Source organism: Acomys russatus, chromosome 5, assembly GCF_903995435.1.
Source record: "Acomys russatus chromosome 5, mAcoRus1.1, whole genome shotgun sequence".
Classification (NCBI taxonomy): domain Eukaryota; kingdom Metazoa; phylum Chordata; class Mammalia; order Rodentia; family Muridae; genus Acomys; species Acomys russatus.
In genome coordinates this window covers 11,477,067-11,499,327 of record NC_067141.1, presented here as the reverse complement: position 1 = coordinate 11,499,327, position 22,261 = coordinate 11,477,067, and the positions used below count along the sequence as shown (strand labels likewise).

Genomic DNA, 22,261 nt, shown 5'->3' with positions numbered 1-22,261 from the left:
CTCAGCAACCACATGGTGGCTCATAACAATCTATAATGAGATCTGGGTGTCTTCTTCTGGCATGTGGCATATATATAGACAGAACACTGTATACATAATAAATAAAATCTTTTTTAAAAATCCACACAAGAACAGAGAGGCACATGGTATAAGCTCCTGCATGGGGGAGGCACTGTTCTTCATAATGTGCTGTCCTCACCTTTGCTTGCACTCTTGGACTTTATGAACTTCTTTAAGTGGTATTACCCGCAGAGGTTCTTTTTCCTGGCAAAAAAGCAAACAGATACAGCACACTTTATCTCAAAGGCTAGCTATCTTACTTGAAATTCAGAGCAATCTCAGACACAACTTCGCCTTCTGAAACTTGCAGCGGCAGCAGCAGGACACCTGCATTTTATGCCCTTATACACACTGCTGCCTGAGGCTCAAGGTTTTGGTTTCAGTGAGGGTCCTTAAGCAGCAGACTTGGTCATGGTGGACCCCGAGGACCAGTAAGGGATCTACTCCCTCTTTTGGAATGCCATCTTGACACAGATGGCACTGGGCAGCAAGCCCAGCTTTGCTATAAGCCTGTGCATAGGTCTAAGACCCAGCTCAGGGACATCTGCAGGCAAGTTAAAGACATGACACATCTATACTACTGGGTACTTGTGTTTGACTTCTTAAATAAATTTTACAAGATCATGGCACAGTTATGGAGCCGGAGCCTTGGCATCCTTTAAGTATGATTACAATCCATAGGACATGCAGATCTTACAAGTTACCCCATGGTACCCTTCATGGCGGAAGACACGCTGAAGTATTTTCTGTCTGAGTTCGGTCTACGACAGACTTGCTTCCCTGTCCATTCTCTACCCTCCTTTACTTCAGAACAGTTACTTCCTTGCTCTTGTGCAATCCTGCAAGGCTGCTAAGCATCCAGGCCATTTATTTCCCAGCCTTATCTCAGTTTGGGTCTGTCTGATGTTTATTCATCCTGATGTGCAGGCCACATGCTTCTGGGAGGAAACGAGGCACCTCTGCCATAAGGTGCATGGTGGTATGACTCATACTGGTCACTACTGAGACACCTGGAGCCTATACAGTATATACAGTACTCAGTTTTCCAACAAAATGTCCCACTACTTTCACCAAATATTGAGGCGTCTTACCTGAAATCATTACTGGCATAACTGTCTGTCAAATGGTGATTTTTTTTTCTCCCTAATATATGTACATATGAATCTGGAATCTGAAGAAACACTATTTCTTCTCTACTTATTTTCTCTGAGGACAGAGGATCTTTTCTCTCAGTCTCAGGCTCTTCGTGACTGGTGAGTGCTGTCTGTGCAGTGCACATCTGTGTTTTCCTAATCCTGAGTGGCACTGAGCATCGTTACATACTTCTGAAGACCATCTTAGTTACTGTTATTGCTTAGTAGTGCTGACGCTCTAACCCAAGGCCGTCATACACTAGTATGCATGCTGCCACTTACCTCCATACTCAGCCCAGCTTCTTTCTGAGTAAGCTGTCTGTATTTCCTGTTTGTTTTCCTACCAGATATTTCCCCTCACTTGTCTTTCTTTGAATGTTGAAATGATCACGGATTCACAAAAAGACTAAGAGCACAGTCACTTCTAGCTAAGCTGCCCTAAAGTCCTCATGTTATGGCCATCAGAGTCAGCAAGTCTTACAGTTCGCTTGCTGTCTCTTTCTCTCCTTTAGTATAGAAGAGTTCCTTGCTCCTCTAGAATAAGGAATGTGGAATACTGCAGATCTCAGCAGTTACTTTATTTTGTAGCCTGTCCCCTCCCTTGGATGTGACTACTATCAACTGGAGATTAACCTCAAACTATATACCTTTAGCAGGAGCAGCACAGAAATGACACTGTGATTTTTTTTTCATGCTATCCTGCCAGGTGGTGGGTGGGTTCAACATTCTCACCACCGCTCAAGTTCACTGACCTTGACTGCCTGATGGAAGTGGTGTCTGCCAGGCTCCTTCACTGCACAGCTGCTATCTTCCCTCTGTGCTTAGTGTTTGTTTCAGATTGGTGTCTCACTCACACTTAGGTGTCTTGTCCCTCACTATAACTAAATGAACTCAGCCACCACTGAGTCCTTTATTCATATCTGTATGAGCACATGGATACACGGCTGGAATATGTCATCATCATAATACACTTTGGTCCTCTCACTATCCATGATCAGGTGAGGGGACTGTTTGTAAAGTTCTGTAAAGATATCTCAAGTGAAACAACTTAAAAGCTGTTCTGAAACGGGGAAAACAAGCTAAGAGAAAGCGGAGAAGAGAAGGCAGCCATGCAGAGGGCTGGACACCGTTTTCAGATGATCTCCTACACCCCCTCTTCCTTGCCCAACTGAGAGAGGATTAGGTATGGGGCTGCTGATAATTTTAGATGGAAGGCTTCCTTGAAGATACGGTAGTTTTATTTAAAACACATTTAAGAAATATGTGACTAAGCAAACGCATTACAACCAAGAGACTGAAATACAGTGCCCTCAAAATCGGAACCAGAACATTCAAAATACAAATAAGCATGCAATCTACTGTGTAACTTGCCAAGCATTTGAAAGCATATTTAACTGCATACCAGTTCAGATTTGAAGTAGCCTATTGTGTTTTCATCCAATTGAAAATATCTTCTCTTCCAGTTTTTCATCTACCAGAGAAGAACACAGACAGAAGCTTCAAAGAATGTCAAATGTTCATCCCTCTTTAATCGTTCCAGTATGAGCCGACAATCAGAAATGTCAAGTACTCAGAAGTAACACACCCTCCCCGAAGGAGGTGGTAAATGGCACCTCTCCCTGCTAACTAGGCCTTGGATGATGGGCTCGGCCTTGGCCAGCTCACTCTCAGGATTTTGACCTCTAACAGTGGAAAAGAAAGAATAGGTATCATCCCCTTCCCTTCTTACCAGCCCAGCCCACAAGGTAAAAACCAGCATGGGAAATGCCACTAACCTATTAGGTTTCCTCTATCTACAACATGTATGAATCCTTTTTCAAGTATTTCATATATAACAGGTAAGCAATAAATATAAAATAGAACAAACCCATACAGAAAGTGTTCAATACACTTTTATACAAACATTCCTGTCAATTTTTTAGCACCCTAAACTATCTGTCAACAGTATAGGAGAGATGGCTCAGTGGTTAAGAATGCTCTTCCAGAAGACCCAGGCTCAATTCTGAGCAACCACATGGCAGCTCATGACTGTTTCTAAGTCCAGTTCCAGGACAATCTGCGCCCTCTTCTGGCCTCCACTAGAACTGCACACACATGGTACACAAATGTACATTCAAGTAAGCACACTTACACATAAAATAAAAATAAATACACATAAAAATATTTTTCAATTAAGAAAAATACGTAAATTATTTTTTAGATTTAAGAATAAAGGTTATGTCCTTAAAAGCCTAATTGGCCTACAACTAAGCCTCACAGTCTCCACCTACAGACAGCCTTCCTTGGGTTAAACCTCTGGTCTCAGCTTCCCTTCCCTGGGGCCAATGGTCCAACAGGCAGGAAGAGTTTTCCATAGGCCAGCTCTCAGAAAGTGGACAACAATCAAGCAGAATTACCAGAAGAATTTGAAGTGTTTCTTTATTTACATTTTTCCCTTTTGTTTCCAAATCTTAAATTTTATTTTCTCTGGAGATTCTTAAGATTTAGTTCATATAGAAAATTTTAAAAGCTGATTAAATAAACATCAAGATTTTGCTATATAGCCCAAGCTAACCTTGAATTTTCCATCGTCTCTTTCAGCTTCCCAAATGCTAGGATTATAGATGTGAACTGAAGCACATGACAGAAAAATATCTGAAGCCTTAGAACTACGGGTAAATATTGGTGGCACATGCCTTTAATGCCAGCACTTGGGAGGCAGGCAGGCGGATCTCTGAGTTCAAGGCTAGCCTAAACTACAAAGGGAGTTCTAGGACAGCCAGTGCTACACAGAAAAACCCTATCTTGACAAAACAAAACAAAACAAAAAGAAGGAAGGAAGGAAGGAAAATACTGGTAAGTGTGTTTGTCTTGTAGAATCTTTCTTGAGCTGACTATGGACTCACCAGTGATGTTTACTTAGCACCTGACGCCAAAAGCTGTGCCCCTCTCATTTACCTCTTTCAAAAACCACAGACCATCAGTTTTATTTTAAAAAGCTTCCTCATAAAAGAAAACTGAAAGCCTGAGAGATGAAGTAGCCCAACCTTAAAGCTAGCAGCCACTCTCTGGTTCCTCCACAGCTGCTACCCCTGACCATTTCGAGGAATGGGACAGGAACAAAAGAACTTTCTTTCTGTGGGTGAAGACGACTCAGCAGGTAAAGGCACTTGCCTCAACCTGAGCCTTGGAATCCAAGTGCAGGCGGAAGGAGAGGACTCACAAAGCTGCCTTCTGATCTCAGAGTGCATACACTGCGCTCACGCTCCCTCCTTCACACACACCATACACACACATACACGAACTAAGGTTTTAAATCTGACAAAACAAAGCTTTCTGTCATAAACCTAAACTTAGACTAAGTGTTGGTAGAAACAGGCATTAACCTCCCCAGCTTCCCAAAGACCAGGGAGGCAATTGTGCTGTGTGGTAAGCATGGAGCAAGCCCTCTCTACCCTTCCCAACAGCAGGGTGCCCTCCACTCTGGGACTCTCAGAAAATCAAGCACACAACTTGGCTTGCAAGCTTGCTGGCACTCGCACCTTCTCCACTGCACAGGTTCGGTTACTACTCACCACTGCCCCTTGTTTCACACAATACCCAGCTTTGATAACTGCACTGTCAGGAGGCGGCTTAGGAGCAAAGTAAGGAAGATGGCTTTGTGACCGTTTCAAATTGTTTCTGTCAACACTTTCACCACATTCGTTTACTTCTTCTTTCTAAAATGAAGCAGAAAAAAATGTTTTCTTGCTTAAATACTTTGGTTTAATGTTATCTTAGAAAAATCTTAAAGTCTGTGACACTTAATCACAACTTTCTTGCCACTGATCAAACCACAGGTCTCCAACTCTATAGTTCTGTAAAACTCCTGCCTCTGGTGCTTTTGGTGCTTTTCTTGTAGTGGGGCTAACTCCCCACCCCACCCCCAAGACAAGGTTTCTCTGTGTAGCCCTGGCCCTCTTGGAACTCTCTCTGTAGACCAGGCTGGCCTCGAATTCAGAGATCTGCCTGCCTCTGCCTCCCAAGTGCTGGGATTACAGGTGTGCGCCACCTTGCCTAGCTTTGTGGCTAACTTTTTATATCGAGACAATTTAAACAGATTCATAGGAACTTACAATAATTATATAAAGTACCAGAGGCCCTGTGTACCCTTCAACCAAGTTCTTTCCAGAGGGAAAGTGCATATTTCTAGGATGCATCACTCAAACCAAGCATCCATAAGCTTTATTCAGATTCCAAATGTTACATATGCTGTCTGTCCACAAACGGCATCACACATGTTGGTGGATGCACAGCACTCAACACGAGGGGCTGCTCACTGCCACAGGTCTGCCTGTGACGCCCTAGCAGTGCTCCTGCACAGCCATTCGTTTGTTCTGACATTTTGTGAATAGAAATGGAAGCACACACTAAGTATCTTTTGAGATTAAAAAAAAAAAAAAAAATTAACTGAGCATAACTTTCTGAAGGTGCATTCAGGTGGGTCCTGGCATCAGCAGTCCACTGTCTGTGCTGCTATACCCAGTCGTTTGGCTGTACCACCATACCATCCTGCTGACCACTTACCTAATTAACGATGTGTGTTATTTCCAGCTTCTGGCTACTAGGAATGAAGCTATTATAAGTATCCATGTAAGGGCTTTGTGTGAACACAATCACCTGTATCATTAGGATACATGCCTAGGAGAACACACACTAGGCTGGAGAGTAATTGCAAAGTTACTCAAAGATGACAACAAGAAAACCACCATATCAAGTTTGTTTTTAGAGTGGCTGAACTGTTTTCTTTACACCTCTACCAGCAATGGGTGAGAAGCCCAAGCATCCCTGCTCGGGTGTGATATTTCACTGGGTTCTTAATTTGAATTTTTCTCTACTGGCTATAGATGGTGACCATCTCTCCTACTGCCTATTAGTACACATTTCATTTTTTTGTTTTGCTGAAATGTCTGTTTATGTATTTTGTCTACTTTTTAAGGACTTTTTGGTTTCTTAATTACTGGGTTTTCAAAGCTCTTTCTGTAGATAAAAATCCTTTGTTGGATAAGCAGCTTGTAAACTTTTTCTCCCAGCCTATCGCTCCTATTCATCCTCTGAACAGGGCTTTGAAATACCAATGATGTACAGTTATGAGTCTTCTTTCAGGACAATGTGTTTGGTGTCAAGTCTGAAAGCCTAGGCCTTGACCTGCAGATCTTCTCCAGGCTACCAACCCACTCAGGGTTGGAGTTTTTGTTTTAAGGCTCAATGCTGACAAATCTGTAACCATCCCCAAGACTTTCTGGCTATTCACAGCATCCACACGCTACAACCCCACAAACAAGTTGGTTACATTTTTAAGAGTTCCAAAGTCTCAAAAGAACAATTAAAACTCAATTGTCAGGCATATCATGAGGAATTTTCAACCTGTTCTACACGTGAACAGGTCAACACTAGTTAAACACTTAACATTTACCAATAGACATTGAATAAATTAACCAACCCAAAGAAACTTTTAACATTTTCTTGATTCTATATTGTCTAAATGCTACTTTGAAATTTTAAATTCTGTATTATAATAAAACAGTAGCATTTTGAAATGTTTTAAAATGGCATCTTCTATAGAATCAATTCTACAACAGCCACAGGCAAAAACACAAACCAGTGTCTTAACACAACTATCTACCGACAGCCAACAATAAGCCATGGTATGGAAAAAGGCTCAGCCTGGCTAATTATCAATCACAAGTTCAGCAGACTAAAATCATGACTTTTAGAAAAAAACAATCCTCCCATACCCTTCTCTTTTTTCTTATTTTTAAAAAAATCTAACTTTGGTAAAATAAAATAAAAAAACAAAACAACTGTAAACTCCCCCTAGAGCAGAGATTAGTGTTATTAAACATCCTTTGCCAAACATAGAACAATATACCCAATAGTTAATTTCTTTTTTTTGGTTTTCCAAGACTGGTGTGTGTGTGTGTGTGTGTGTGTGTGTGTTTGTGTGTGTGTGTGTGCGCGCACACGCGCGCACGCACACGCGCTACCCTGGCTGTCCTGGACTGGCTTTGTAGACCAGGCTAGCCTTGAACTCACAGAGATCCACCTGCCTCTGCCTCCTAAGTGCTGAGATTAAAGTCGTGTGCCACCACAACCCAGTTGATAGCTAATTTCTTGAACTTATGCGATTTCTCCCCACTAGTCACACTGCCCTGGCAAAAGGCTTGAAAAGGACGGTGCATGCTGCAGTGTTAAAGGTCTACAGAGCATCAAACTCTGTTAAGATCAAGAGACGCAGAAGTAATGAGCACACCCAACAACGGCAACAGCCATCACACCAAATTCTTGGTTTCTCAACTAATACTACTTTAATTTGTACTAAAAGTACATTTTCTCAATAGCAATATAAGAAAGTCCATATCAAAGTTTCACGTTCATTTTTAGGAGTACATTAATTTACTTTTCCTAATACCCAGATGTATCAGAACTTTTTTTAAGGGTACAATCCAGCCAGAGTTGCAGCCATCAGGTTCTGGGGGAAAAACAACAACCACACAAATACACAGGTTATAAAAAATTTACCCACGTATTTGTAGACTCTAACCCAGCAACTGTATTTCCAAGAACTAATTTATCTTGGTGCAGATATGTAACCTCAGCTGCCCCGGAAGCTGAGGCAGAAGGAGCTAAGGTTCAAGGCTACAAAGTGGATTTGAGGACAGCTTGGGTAACTCTTTTAGATGCTGTCATAAACAAAAATTTACAAAGAACTAAGACATAGTTCAGTGGTAGGGCTCTTGTCTAGTATGCACAGACCCCTAGTGTTAATCTCCAAAGCTTCAGCTATAAGAACGTTCATCACGACATTGTTAAATAAAATAAAGAAAGGAAAATCCCAAGAGCCTTGTGAGACAGAACAACTTCTGAAGACCCATGTGAGATGAGCTACTAAGTCTGAAACATAACTCCTATCTCCATTTCTGCAGGGAGAGTACAAAGCCTTCATCCCAGAGAAGGATCAGGCATTTATCTGTGTGACTTCCAATCTCTTTTACAATAAATATACAAAAGTTTGCTTTCTAATAGGAAACAAATTAAAAGCTTTTATAGGAAATTTATATTGAATTAGTTCAGCAACGCTCTGTTGAAGTTCTGATGAAAATGAAAGTATCAATATATAGTCATAAGACCCCCACACAACAGAAGCTGTGATTTGTTACCTGCGTTGGAGTGATGATGGGCACACCGCCAACAATGTCAGTTCTGTAAGACACTTGCTTCTTGCCACAGTCCCCGTGGCGACTCAGGCTGTCAGAGGCTGGCTGTGAGTCTGACTGCTTTGGTACCTGAAGAGTGAGATGGATTATTATCATGCAACCAGAATTGCATTGGCAAGCCTCCCCATCATCACAGGATTTTCAACTAGTTTGTAGATAACTGACAAATAATAATCTATTTACAATATTTTAATCCAAGAGTTCAGATTGCTCTGGCCTGATAACAGCCGTCCCCACCTACTGCTGGTGTTCGTGCAGTCACTAATACACTTCCTCCTTCCTCCCCTGGCCAACTCTTAGAACAGTCTGAGAAGGAAGCAGGCTTTAGAGTAAGAAGGGTATGTAGAGGAATTCTAATTCACAACATGGCTGCTCTGGCAAGAGACCTCATCCAAAGACCTTCTATGTCTGTGTGATCTGGCTGGAATACAGACACACCTTTAATCCCAGGAGATAGATCTCCTGGGTTCAAGGCCAGTCTGGTATAGAGCAAGTTTCAGGTAAAGATAAGCTTAGGTCCAGACGTGGTGATACACGCCTTTAATCTTAGTATTCAGAAGATAAGCACAAGCAGATCTTCCTGTCAGTTCTGTTCAGTCAGTTCAGTTGAGTCAGGGAGTTGAGAGGCAGCACAGTAGAGGTGAGTTTGTGGCAGTTCAGTCGGTGGCATTCAGAGGCAGCAGTTTTTACCAGTAGAGTTTCACAGCAAGAGGTTTGAGAGAACAAACTAGACACAGGTGAAGACAGAATGAGCCAGAAAATGAGAAGGAGCTAAGAAGATCAGAACAGATTGCTAGAGTTAGTTTGAGGCCAAGCAGAGCAATTTAGTAAGAAACTGAGAGAAGCCAGATTGAATTAGTCAGGTTGGAAAGGAATTAAGCCAGAACAGCTGAGTTGAATCAGCTAGCCAAAGTTCAGAAAGAACTAAAAAGGGTGAGCATATTCAGCAGTAAGTCTCAGCGGCTGAAAGCATTCTAGACCTAGATTGTACAGAAGTTAGAAGCTTCCAGGACTAGGGCTTGGTAAAAAGATGGAGGCAATAAGCCTTCTAAACGGCGTGCTGATTGCAGTGCTTTGTTGTTGTTGTTGTTTCATCTAGGGTAGGATAAGAGGCTTTGAGCACTTACACTGTGCATAGGCGTAGGCTGTCTCCTTTTCTAAGCCATGGCAGGCGAAGGAGAAGGTGGGTTTGGACAAGGGAAGGTACAGGCCTAGAAAATGAGTCTGAAGAGCTGTGGTAACCGAAGCATCGTGCCTGTGTGCTCTAGGATGTCTGAGGCCCTGGACTCTGTCTCTCACCTGCCCTTTTCAACCTGGACTTCCAGGGCCTGCTGTTCTTGACTGCTGTTAAACTATTCTGTTTGCCCTAGCACTCAGGAGGCAGAGGCAAGTGAGTGTGAGGCCAGTCAAGGCTACACAGAGAAACCCTGCCTCAAAAACCAAAACAGAATCTTCTGTTTGGTTTAAAAATGAACATCAGTCCTCGTTGATTACTTGTACTGTGCCCACAGGCAGGCTTCAGATGGAAGGCATTCCCTCAGCTTTCCAGAAAGGTGAACTATAGGTCTAGAACCCAGGCAAGCCCGTTGTTCCCTGCACCCTCAGAGGGCAGTGAAATGAGCAGAGAGCCCCCTTTGTAAAGTCAGCCAAGCCTATCTGAACAAGTTGCTGCTGCTGTGCTTGTGGATTGCTTTGCTGCACCTCCCTCTCCTTACACAAATTGGGCTGCGTGGAAGGGGTTAGGAAGGAGCTCCTCCTGTGTGGGGTTGTATCAGCTAAAGTTCTCACTGAAGTGCAGTTATTTCCTGGTCCTTATCTACTCATGGCCAAGTGCGAGTGCCCTCAAAGTGAACGCATAAAGTCCCTGTCTAAAGTGAGCAATTCTCTGTCTGTACCATACTGCAGAGAGTTAAGATAGCCAACCAAGGCTGTTCTTAGGTCAAATTTTTTTTTTTTTTTTGTATTGCACCAGAACAGCTTGTTACCACATGACAGAAAACGCCCACATACCACATCTGATCTGTACATGAAGCAGAAGTTATTTTGGGGCTTGGGCAGTTTCAGGAAAGCATTATTTTGAACGGATTCAGAAGTTTATGTTCTTACAAGGTCTTAGCTGATCATTTGAGCTCCTAACAAACACTCCCTACCTGGAAGGCATCTTTATGAAGACTGTACTACTTCTCTGAATTCATTTTTCACAGTTGACAGTAATCAGCAGAACTGACTTTTAATAATCTGGAGAAAAGTAGAATGAATGGTCTCAGCATTTTACCAAGCTGGAATGCCTTGAATTGTTATTTCATTTATTTGCAGAACTAAGTAGTTTTTCATGTGCTGTTGCAAGCTTTTCAGCATGAAGGATAAACTGGCAATGCTTAAGGTATAGACCTTTAATTAGCTCTTGTGGTCTTACAGCTTTATTTTATATGGCATTTTTTATTGTTCTTAGATAAATCTTGGTAATGATTTTCATGATTTTATAATTCATATTTAGCAAGTTTTAAATACAAGTAAGAAGCAGAAATCATCAGTAATTGTAAGAGCAGTGATATACAGAGCTGGTAATTGATTGAAATCAATTTCAGGTACACATAGGAGAAGGAATTCCAGGCTTTAATAGATATATTTTGTTGGAGCTAGAGAGATGGCTCAGCACTGGCTGCTCTTGCAGAGAGTTTGGGTTTGGTTTCCTACACCCATGTGACTGCTCACAGCTAGCTGTAACTCCAGTTCCCGGGGATACAGTACTTTCTGGCCTGCACTGTCAAAAGGCATACAAGTTATACACAGAAATGCAGGCAAAATACCCATACACATTTTTAAAGTTAAAAATAGATACGTTATTAAATTTTTTTAAAATAAAAATCCTACCAGTTTAGACCTCAGAGGCATATTCCATATTTAAATAGCTAATAATTTACATGTAAGATCTTTGAAAATTTAACATTTCCATTTTAATACATGTGTAGTTTACCTTCCTCTGGAATCATTCCAAATGATATTTTGATCAACTATAGTTTAGTGGTCTGCTGAGTACTCTGTGAGCTATTATGTTTAAAATTTAAAAATTGTTTCTCAGAGTGTGGTTTCACCTCAGGGATTGTTAGAGTGTGGTGATTACTTAAGTATTTGCAGTTATAGTAGCGTACCACTGCAGTGTACTACCCTACACAATGTTAAGTCTATTTAACATTGTAAATTCTCTCCTAAATATTTGAAAAAGAAAAAGTTTTATAAAATGTCAATATTATAAGAAATAATCTTGAAGAACATTTTCAGTGACTTGAGTTTGGAAAATCAAAATTGGATGTAATCTTTCAAATGTGTATTAGTTTACCATAAGTGTAATGGTTCCTGGTCCCTTGCCAGTTGAAAGAGTGATGAAGACATCCATACTTTTTTCGTAAGCAGAAATCTACTATTTCTAAAATGTCTTTTTTCCACCATAAGTTCTAACTTATTGTGTACATTAGTTTGTTTGTTTGTTTGTTTGTTTTTTTTTAATCTAAAAACTAGTCTTTTAAAGTATAGCAGAAATTCCAGTGTTTTGGGTTTTTTTTTTTTTTTTCTTTGTTTGTATTTAATGACAATGGACAAGTGAGCTGAATATTAGTTTAAAGAACGACCTTGCTGCTCTGCAGTGTTAAGCAGACCTTTGCCAGCTAGACAGGTCAGGTCTTACCACTGTTGAAATTAAAGGCTTTTCTCTATGCCTGCTCTAGCTCCCAAATATTCAACAGACCTGTTATATTTATTAATACGTTTCAAGCATCATAACTGGGCAAATGCTGATCTATTCTAACCTGTCTGTCCTATCCTGGCTAATTCTCAGCCATATGTCCCATGCTGCTTGCCATCTAGCCTCACCCTGGCCACTCTGCTCCACCACTGTCCTCATGTGACTCCTTATGGCCTGGTAACAACCTCCTTTTTCTCCTCCTCATCCTCTTCCTCTTCCCTCTCTCCTTCTCTGTTTATTCCTCTCCCTCTCTCCCTCTAAGATACAAGTCATTCTTGCCCATGAACAGTTATGTTCACGAGTGTGTATGGATTGAGATCCTTACTAGGGACACGACAAGTGAAAGCCATTCACAGGCTGACAGGTCCCGCACACAAGAAAATGGCTCATGTTCACATTCAGAACATATCTTTTAAACCAAGTTTGAATACGCTACTTGATGGTAAGCCAAGGACAGTGGACACATTTTTTTTTAAATATAAAGATTACTTCTGTGAAAAGGAAAATTTTCAAAAGAAATATACTTACTGTAATTTTTATAGCTTTGTTCAAGACATTTACCCACTCCACTAAGTCTTGCTGATCATTGGCTTGTAGGAAGTATTTTCTCATTCCTGCATTCATAACTGCCAAAAAAAGGTAAATAAATGAAATTATTATGTGTATTACTTCTAAACAGCTGCAAAGTCTCACCAGACTAAACACTGCAACTCTTGGATTTTACAGAATACAGCAGGCCATATAAAACCCTGCTTTCATCACTGAGTTACACAGGTCAGTTTTCATTAGCTGAGTATACCGCTAAATAGTGAGTCAGTTCCCCAAACGTACGCACTGCAGCTAACACAGACCATCACGATGAAACACATTGAGGCATATGCCTCCACACTTTGACCAACATTTATGTAGAATAATTTTCTTGATACAGACTGAGTCACACAGAAATAACATTTAATTTTTTTGTTGGGGATGGGGCTAGAAAGATGGCTTAGCAGTTAAGAGCACTGGCTATGCTTCCAAAGAGCCTGGGTTCAATTTCCAGGACACGTGGCAACTCACAACTGTCTGTAACTCCTTCTCCAGCGTCTCTGAAAGCACTGCATACAAGTGGTACACAGACATGCATGCCAGAAAAATATCCATACTAATAAAATAATTTTTTAAATTATTAAAAAAATAACTTAAAAAAATTTTTTATTAGCCAGGTGCAGTGGTGCATACCTATAATTCTAGCACTCAGGAAGGCAGAGGCAGGCAGTTCTCTGTGAATTCGGCACCAGCCTGGTCTACAAAGCAAGTCCAGGACAGCTAAGGCTACACAGAGAAACTGGCTGAGGTTTCTGTAATCAGAAGCTTCTTCCCAACTGTGTGCACAAGGCCTCTAATCCCTCTCACCTGTATTGTTGTTAGCATCTGTGCTAAAAATGCATCCCTTGCTTTTAAGTCTTGACACGTGGGGGTTGAGAATCTACACTTTATTTCACAGCTTCCAGGCAGCTGCTCCTCCACAGTCCAAGGCTATGTACTACTACCTCTTCCTTTTTACTTCCTAGCCCCACAGAGGAGTGCTTTATGCTGTCCAATGTCTGAGTCACTACAACATCTCCACTGCGCTCTTTCTGCCTTCCAATATTTGGGAAAATAACCTAATGTAACAATTACCTTGGGACCAAGAAACGTCTCAAACCGTGTTTCCAGTCAACAGACCCTAACTAATACAGCAGTCTATTAGCGACCTAATTAGTTGCTAATTGGGATATAACTAGACCTTGTTTGAATTGGAATTAAGTTTTGCATGGATATTAAGCACCTGCATTGCTTCATGAGTTTCATATATTCTTTTGCTCTTTTCTCTGAGCTCAGTTGGAACTTACTGATCTGCAGGAGCTTTTCTATTAACCGATCACTTTATAAGCACTTACCCTAGTCTGTCATGAATTTTCACTTTGTTCATGGTATCTTTAATAAAACAAATATTATACCAGTTTCCCTTTAATCTTGTAAACTTCATGTATTTGAAAACCTCCATAAGTTAAGTTTATCAATGTCTTTGTTTTGTTTTTTGTTTTTCTTTTTAGCCCCTATAATATTTTTGGCCCCAAATAATAGTTGTTTTTAATTTTAAATACTCTTGGAGCTTAGACAGACAGACAGACACACATACACACACACACACACCACTTTTTTCTTTTGAGACACAGTCTCATTATGTCCTTGGCTGGCGTAGAGCTCAATATGTAGACCAGGCTGGCCTCAAACTGACAGATCTACCAACCTCTGCCTTCCAAGTGCTAGGATTAAAGGCATACTTTCTCTGAAATTTACAAAGCCCCCTTGGGGCCTAGAACTATGCACTTCATAAGCACATCTGAAGACAGCAGTCTACAAGCTATAAGAGGCTCTTCAATCACACCTATCTACACCATATGCGTTTGTGTAGAAAACCAACTACTACTGTAGGAGCTAAGTTATCTGAAGAGCCACACTACTGAAATTGTTCAATCTTAAAATCAGCTTCCAAGGTCAGGTGTGGTATCACATACTTTTAATCCCAGCACTCAAGAGGCAGATGCAGGTGGGTCTCTCTGAGTTCCAGGCCTGCCTGATCTACAGACTGAGTTCCAGGACAGCCAAGGATACAGAGTGAGAGACCCTGTCTCAAACCAAACAAACAAACAAAAATCTTTCCAGAGTCTCCACCACAACAGTGAATAATTAATTTACTAGAACTCAGTTGGATATGACTAAGAGAAAAGGGAAATGAAAACCCTCAAGGGAAAAGAAAAGTTATTTCTCAAGCGCACATGACGTTGAAATTGGGCCTGAGAGCAAGACACTCTAACCAGAGCTCCCTAAGTTTAGGGTCACAGAAAAGAAACCCAATAACATCCTATGAAATACCACCGAAAAACTCATGTGAAAAGGAAAAAAACCGCAACACATCATCAATTGTACTTTTATATGAATGAAAAAGTGTGTGTGTGTTTCAGCATAACTAGCAACTCCCTAGAACACTGTATCTGTCAACAAACATCTGCTGTTTCCAGCAGTCACTTCAGTGTGCTTTCAGACTTGTTCAGCTTCAGTTCAATGGTGACTTCCTTCCCAAAATACTGTTCGAGGACATTTACAACTATCTGTAATCTGATCCCAGGAAAATCCAACAGGCACCACCAGACACACACCTGGTACCCAAACATACATGGAAGGAAAACACCCATATAAAATAAGTTTAAAATAAATAAAATTTAACAGTGTACTACAAGAGCTAGCACAAAACAAAGGGACAATACACATACTTCTAAATGTTAGATATTTATATAAGGGCTTTTTTGAAAGGAAAAAAAAAAGAGGCCAACACTGTTAGGATTCTGCTCCAGAGCCTACCTGTGATGTCACTGCTTACCTCCCAAGGGGGTGTGGCCCTGCCCAGGGCTATATAAAAGGACAAACCTGCCTCGTGGTCTCTCTCTATTCCCCACTCTCTCTTTCCTCTCCTTCTCATTCTTCCTCTATTTCTGTATCTGTCTCTCTCTGGGGTGCCCCTTGCCCCTATCTTTCTTCCCCCGCCAGCCCCCAGCTCACTTAATAAACCTCATATATTATAATATTTAGTGTCTGGTACCTTATTATCTTATTGCCTTATTTATTAATCATAAAAAACACAACTAAACTAAAAAGACTCCCTGCAGTTTGAGATGTAGCTGAGAGTTTGCCAACCATGCATAGGCTCTGAATCCCATCTCTAGTCCCCAAACCCCAAAACCAAAAACTAACACAAACAAGCAAGCAGACAGAAAACCCACGTTTTTGTTTCATGGCAAGAGAATCGTAGACATCAGCTACAAACTAAGAAGCCAGGACCGAGTGAGGCTGGCAGCTAACGCAGGACTCCGGAACACTGTCTGATCTAGTCCTGCTCTCATCAGTGAATCAGCAACGTCACATATCCTCTCCCGGAGAAATGGCGACCATGTATGTGAAGAAGTGGATACAATATTCCTCTCTGTCACCATCGTCAGAGTGTGAAATACTGTAAAGTGGTATACATGCAATGCAGGGGAGGGAGCAGACAGAGGAAGGAAGAAAAGCCTTGACTACTACAAACACAAAGCTAGGACACCTCTAACTTGCCAAGCTTTTTAATTAAGAGTTTCATATGAACCTGAGTCCTCAGAGACTTGTTTGCTTTCTGCCTTTTCACCTGAGTACATTATCTTCAAGTCTATTATTATTGTTGTTGTTGTTGATGATATTTATTTTACTTTTACGCAAACAGCAAATAAAACAAATGTATAAAAATTACAGCACAGACATTAGTTTAACTACAACAAAAATTCTCTTATGATCCAGAACTAAATGGCTGTGGCTCAAGTGTGGCCACATCAGGTTCTTTCTCACTTCCCCAGTTTTCTCTACTTTTATTAATTAATTAATTTGTTTGTTTGTTTGTTTTTGAGAAGATGGCTCAGTCTGTAGTCCAGGCTGATCCGGGACCTGCCATCCTCTTTAAATGCTAAGATTACAGGTTTATAAGAAAGACTGTCACAAAGATTTCTCTATTACTATTTTTTAACTTTTGCTGGGTTTTGGCCTTCTTTAAAAGTTTTTCTCCTGAGTTTTACATTATTTGTTTCTTCTTCTGTCTGAGTAATTTAGGCTTTCTGTTACTATTTTGAAGGAGGGACAAAAAGGCTGGCTGTACTCTTGGGTTGTGGGGCTGCGACCTTGCACAGCTCACTGCCCAGCAAGCTCCTAGTGGAAATACCCAGATGTCAGCAGAGTGCCTCAGCTCCTGAGGGGACTCAGGCTCTGCCCACCTCTCCCTGGCTGCAGCTGGCTGCAGGGTCCCTGGGGCAGCGTTCAGCATTCAGAGTCTCCTGTAATCCTCCTTTTCAGTTTCATGCCTCATTCCTTCCCTTCCCTGGGATTAGTGTTAGTTTCTATTTCTGGAGACACCACACATCCCAGTCCCCGCTGGGTTGGGGGAAGGGTGGCTGCCTACTCGAGCCAGATGGAGGCAGAGACTAGAAGCTGGGGTTTTGTTTTTGTTTTTTTAAACAAAGAACCTGTTCTAAGCGGCCCCCTCACTGTAGCTTCCCCCATGCCCCCCCCCCCCAAACAAGCCCCATTACCTAAGCCTATTAGAGAAAGGTGGGGAGGACACTAAAATGTTAGCTCTTCACTGGTCTCTTTCTCTGCTCTGCAAACCTAGCTACCATTCCTCCATCTGCTTCCGTATTTACACGCTGAGGGCCACCTGCTCATATCCCCTACCTTTACCACAGATAAGATTTAAGTGTTTCTTGTTCCCACTGTCTCAGGGCAATTAGAGATAAGCTGCCACTTAAAACGAGGTGGGAATTCCAGTCTCTCTGTGAAGACAACTTTTATGAATCTCTTCCCTATTCCTGCTAGCACAGGACTATCAAACCAGAGAAAGACTAACAAGAGGCTCATCTTTGATTCCAACTAAAAATCACTATTCTAACTAGGCCCAATAACTATGAATGTTGAGTTTATTATTCTACACTATTCCTTCAAACTATCAAAGGGAAGACTTTTGCTTTGTTTTATCTTTTGTTTTTTGTTTTTTCGAGACAGGGTTTCTCTACATAGCCTTAGCTGTCCTGAACTCCTTTTGTAGACCGGGCTGGCCTCAAACTCACAGCGATCCACCTACCTCTGCCTCCCCAGAGTGCTGGGATTACAGGCGTGTGCCACCATGCCCCCATGCCCGGCTGGGAAGATTTTTTTAAGTGTTAAAAACATGTGCAAACAAAACAAAACAAAACAATAAACATGCATTTTGGCTCAGTGGTAGAGCCTTTGTCTAGTGTGCTCAAGGTCCTACATTTGATATCCAGCACTGACTGACTGTAAAACAAGTACAAGAGTCAATATTCTAACAGAGCTCTCTGTTAGTTGTCGGGCCCTAACGCCCTTCAGTTACTAGGCTCTCAAAGAGCCTCTTACTTGTTAACTGTAACTCTAATCTGCTGTAAATGTGTAACTTTTACAAATGTTTCTTAGTAGTCTTCTCTGAGTGGCCAACTTCAGTCTGTTCATAATGGCTTCCCTTTCTGGATACGTGTGGCTGCCATTAGATACTGCCCTAAACATCAACCTGCAGAGGAAAGTCACCCTCACACACAGAAGAGAGCAAAGAACTGAAACATTAACATTTATTATGCCTCAAAACTATCTTTTTTAAAAACTTCAACGTGAAATAGTCCCTTTTGATACCAGTTAGTCAGTCTTAACTTGCGTCCCTCCCATTGTCATAACATACTGAGAGGGTGGCAGTTTTTTCAGTCTGACTTACCACCGGTCCTCTCGGCGCACTCTAAATTCATTCACATTAGTTGTGAAAGCCAGGATGTCTCACTGTGCCCTCTGCCCACCCTCCCTGGATCCTTCTCTCGCTCCATGGGTTAGTTACTTGCCTCACTACTACAATGAAATATCTAACAAAGCAATTTAAGGAGGGAAGGGCTTATTCTGGCTCACGGTTCCAGGTGCTGCAGCAAGTCATGGCAGGGAAGGTCCGGGAGCAGGGCGAGGAAGTGCCGGGCCCAAGCATCCGCAGTCAGGAAGCAGAGAAGGACAAACCTTTGTGCTCACGTACCTCCTCAAGACCATGTAACAGTGCTGCCCACATAGGATGGATCCTCCCACCTCTGTGAATCTACTCCCCACACTCCCTCACAGACATGCTTAGAGAGCTGTTTTCATGGTGGTTCTAAATTCCACCAACTTGACAAGATTAGGCACCACATCCCAGCATCTGTTCTATACTGGTTCTTTTCCTTCCCTGGCCCCTTCCACTTTCAGACAGTTTTTACATCTAATTTCCACATATAAAAAGCCACGCCACTTCTGAGGAAATGAAATCAGCATACAAAAGAGATACCTGCAAACTTGCGTTAGCACTATTCATGATAGCCAGGATATGAACTCTGCCTGGGTGGCTGCCAGGTCTCCAACTCTCTCTACTTTTCCTTCCAATGTTCTCTCACCTCCATCAGCTTCATCCCAATTTACAGACTTAAGGACAGTAGTTCAAAACCCACGTGACTCATGGATCTGCTTAACCCCATGCATGGAGCCGGCACTCCCATTCACCTCAGGTCTGCCTCAGGCACTCTCTACTTCCTTCACTTTTCAAATTAACAAAATGCACTCATTAACTTAACACACTCTGGCTTCTGCCTCCAGCTCCTACACAGCGTTCAGGAGACACCCCTGGCTCTATAGCTCCTCTGTCTACTGACTGCTGGAATGTACTGCCACCCCAGATCATGGAGGCACCAACACTCCTAATTCTCCCACAGCCCAGTGTGTCCTAGGTGACCACTGAGCACCTGTTCATCAGGCTATCTGCCCTCCATGCCTCCTCCTCCACTATCATATTCCCTCACAAAAGACCAAATCCATTGCATTATTTACACGGTCAATAGAGCATATAAGGTACAGAGCTAAAAATTACCTGAATATTGCTGGGTGAGATCGTAACAGTTACACTTCAGTGCAGGGGAAGTTATAATGGGATGAGAAGAGAAAAGGGACTTGCGGTTGGCAGCCAGGGTCAAAGTTTTATCCCTCACCTGCATGATGACTGTAAAGGAATTTCTCATAGAATAATTCACTAAGCCATAGGTGTATTGTTGTAACTGTTTTTCTTTATAACATGATACAATTTTATCAGTCTAATTTAAAATAACAAACAGGGCTAGTGAGATGATATTTGCCACCAACCCGATGGCTGAGCTCAGTCCCTTGAACCCACATGGTAGAAGGACATGACAGACTGTAACACATATGTGCATGCATGCACGTACACACACACACACACATTTTAAAAAGAGAACTAAGAGGAAGTTGGTGGAATGATGTCATTTGGAAAGTAAAATAATATAAATATGACTACTTACCAAAACAAAACTCTGCCTTCGGCCTTAACTTAGTTGCATCGCTAACCTAGTAAGAAAAAGAGGCCTGAGTTAGTCTTCTCCACACACTATAATACTCAGTCTCTAATACTATGCAGCCTTCCACATGCACAATTTCCCACTTAGCATACCAATCTGAAATTAAAATGTAAAAGCAACCTAAAGATAGCAAATTAAATACAGAATCTAGGTCTCAACTGTAATATAAGACAAATGATACTACGTTTTCTTTGAATAAGCTTGTTTTGTTGGTGGTGGTGGTTTTTTTTTTGTTTTTTGTTTTTTGTTTTTTTCCCCTTTGAGACAGGGTTTCTCTATGTAGTATTGGCTGTCCTGGACTTGCTTTGTAGACCAGACTGGCTTCCAACTCACAGCGATCTGCCTGTCTCTGCCTCCCAGAGTGCTGGGATTACAGGCGTGCACGACAACACCTGGCTTTTGAATAAACTTTTCTCCAGGAAATGTGAAGAAGTTGAAAGAATACCAGTAGACTTTATGTCACACTTATACTATTAGCTTAACATAACCTACAACATGCCCTCAATGAACATAGAAACTATGAATACTCCCAAACTTCATATTTCTACGTTGGCAGCCAATTGGAGGCAAAGCTGGTGGACAAGGTGGCTCTGTCGCACAATGGACTTCTAGTGACAAAGACGGTGGACTGTCTGCTTGTTTATCTAAGGTCCGAGACTCCAGAAGGCCTTCATCTCTTTGAGAAGTCAATATGTCACTCAATCTCTGCTGGTTTTGGGGTCATTAAATACAGAACAGCTCTTCTTACAAGGTGAAACAACTAGCTGCATTATACACGTCAGTAAGATGCCCTCAGAACCCTATTTACGACCACTGCTGGGCTGCTCCTCAGTGACAGGACTCATATTTTGTATTTTGTAACAAATTCTAGTCTGGAGTTCCCGATGACTCCCAACAACAAATTCACAGCCCAGTTACAGTGAAGTAAGTTAGTATGCCTAAAGTGGAATAATAAAATTGTACAATCCAAACTACAGTAAGCTGCGAGACAGAGAGGAAAGAGAGGCACTGCACAGAAAAGGTTACACTTTAACCAGGAGCAGTGAAAGAGAAGAAACAGTGGCCACTCCCTGCCTGCTTCACTGAGCTAATTATTACTTCCTTTCAAGAACAATCTCTCATTTTAGAAATACAAAATAACAACTGGGGTCCACAGAGATGGAGAGTATCCCATTCTCATCAGCTTATTTCAACTAGTCCTTCCCTCACCATTCTATTGGCAGTGAAAAGCACTTGGCAGTACGTTTGCATTGTACATTGTACATGTACTATGGGCAACCAAGCAAAAAGGAGGTCAAAGTTTATTCTTACAATGGAATCTTACTTCCCCCAGTAGCCATCTCTACAGAAGGCAGGATGCTAGCTACTCTAAAAAACATTTTCAGTGTCTCAATTTACAGATAATGTTTGTCTTCTGAAATTTTACAGTTCGGCTTGAGCAGAAAATCTGTTTAAACACACACACACACACACACACACACACATATATATTTAATCTAAGGAATAATACAGATATATTTTGCCAATGAGAACAAATGCACATATTATAAAGCTGATGAAGTATTTTATATATAAAGATGAGTATGTCTTAAATAAAGGCACATCTGTAAAATGGTGTCCTGTTAAAGCAATCCACACCTACCACAAGACTATAGCATAAGTTCAGCAGTACTGTGTCACTACCATTAACAGTACTAAGTATGTCACTAGTAGTAACATTTGCAGCTCATTTTTTAAGTTATCAACAGATGCTCATACCTCTCGTATAAAACAAAGTTACAATACAGACTAACAAACAGGGCTAACACCTCAGCAAATTAATCATAACTTCACAAAACATTGATTAAAACAAAAACCAAACAGTTGTGGTGGCCCACACCTTTAATCCCAGCAGATGGATCTCTGAGTTCAAGGCCAGCCTGATCTACATAGGAAGTTCCCAGGGCAGTCAAGACTACATAGAGAGACCTTGTCATGATAGATAGATACATCGATAGATAGATAGACAGACAGTCAGAAGATAGATGACAGATGGAGATGGATGGATAGATGGGTGGATGGACAGATAAAAGATGGATGGGTGGATGGATGGATGATAGA

At 41.5% G+C, this 22,261-nt stretch overlaps 1 protein-coding gene across 7 annotated transcripts in view; it reads right to left on the bottom strand.

Annotated features, from left to right (window-relative positions):
- Plekha1 (pleckstrin homology domain containing A1) overlaps positions 1-22,261 on the bottom strand; it is a 49,992-nt gene that overhangs the window by 7,069 nt on the left and 20,662 nt on the right. For 6 of the 7 annotated variants that reach the window (XM_051145433.1, XM_051145434.1, XM_051145430.1 and 3 more), the window contains exons 4-9: positions 20,105-20,150; positions 12,699-12,796; positions 8,372-8,497; positions 4,748-4,891; positions 2,596-2,664; positions 200-264 (exon numbers count right to left, since the gene is read on the bottom strand). In XM_051145433.1, coding sequence (XP_051001390.1) covers positions 200-264; positions 2,596-2,664; positions 4,748-4,891; positions 8,372-8,497; positions 12,699-12,796; positions 20,105-20,150 — 548 coding nt within the window. The remainder of the gene's footprint in view (positions 1-199; positions 265-2,595; positions 2,665-4,747; positions 4,892-8,371; positions 8,498-12,698; positions 12,797-20,104; positions 20,151-22,261) is intronic. The other variant, XM_051145436.1, reaches the window with a different exon arrangement.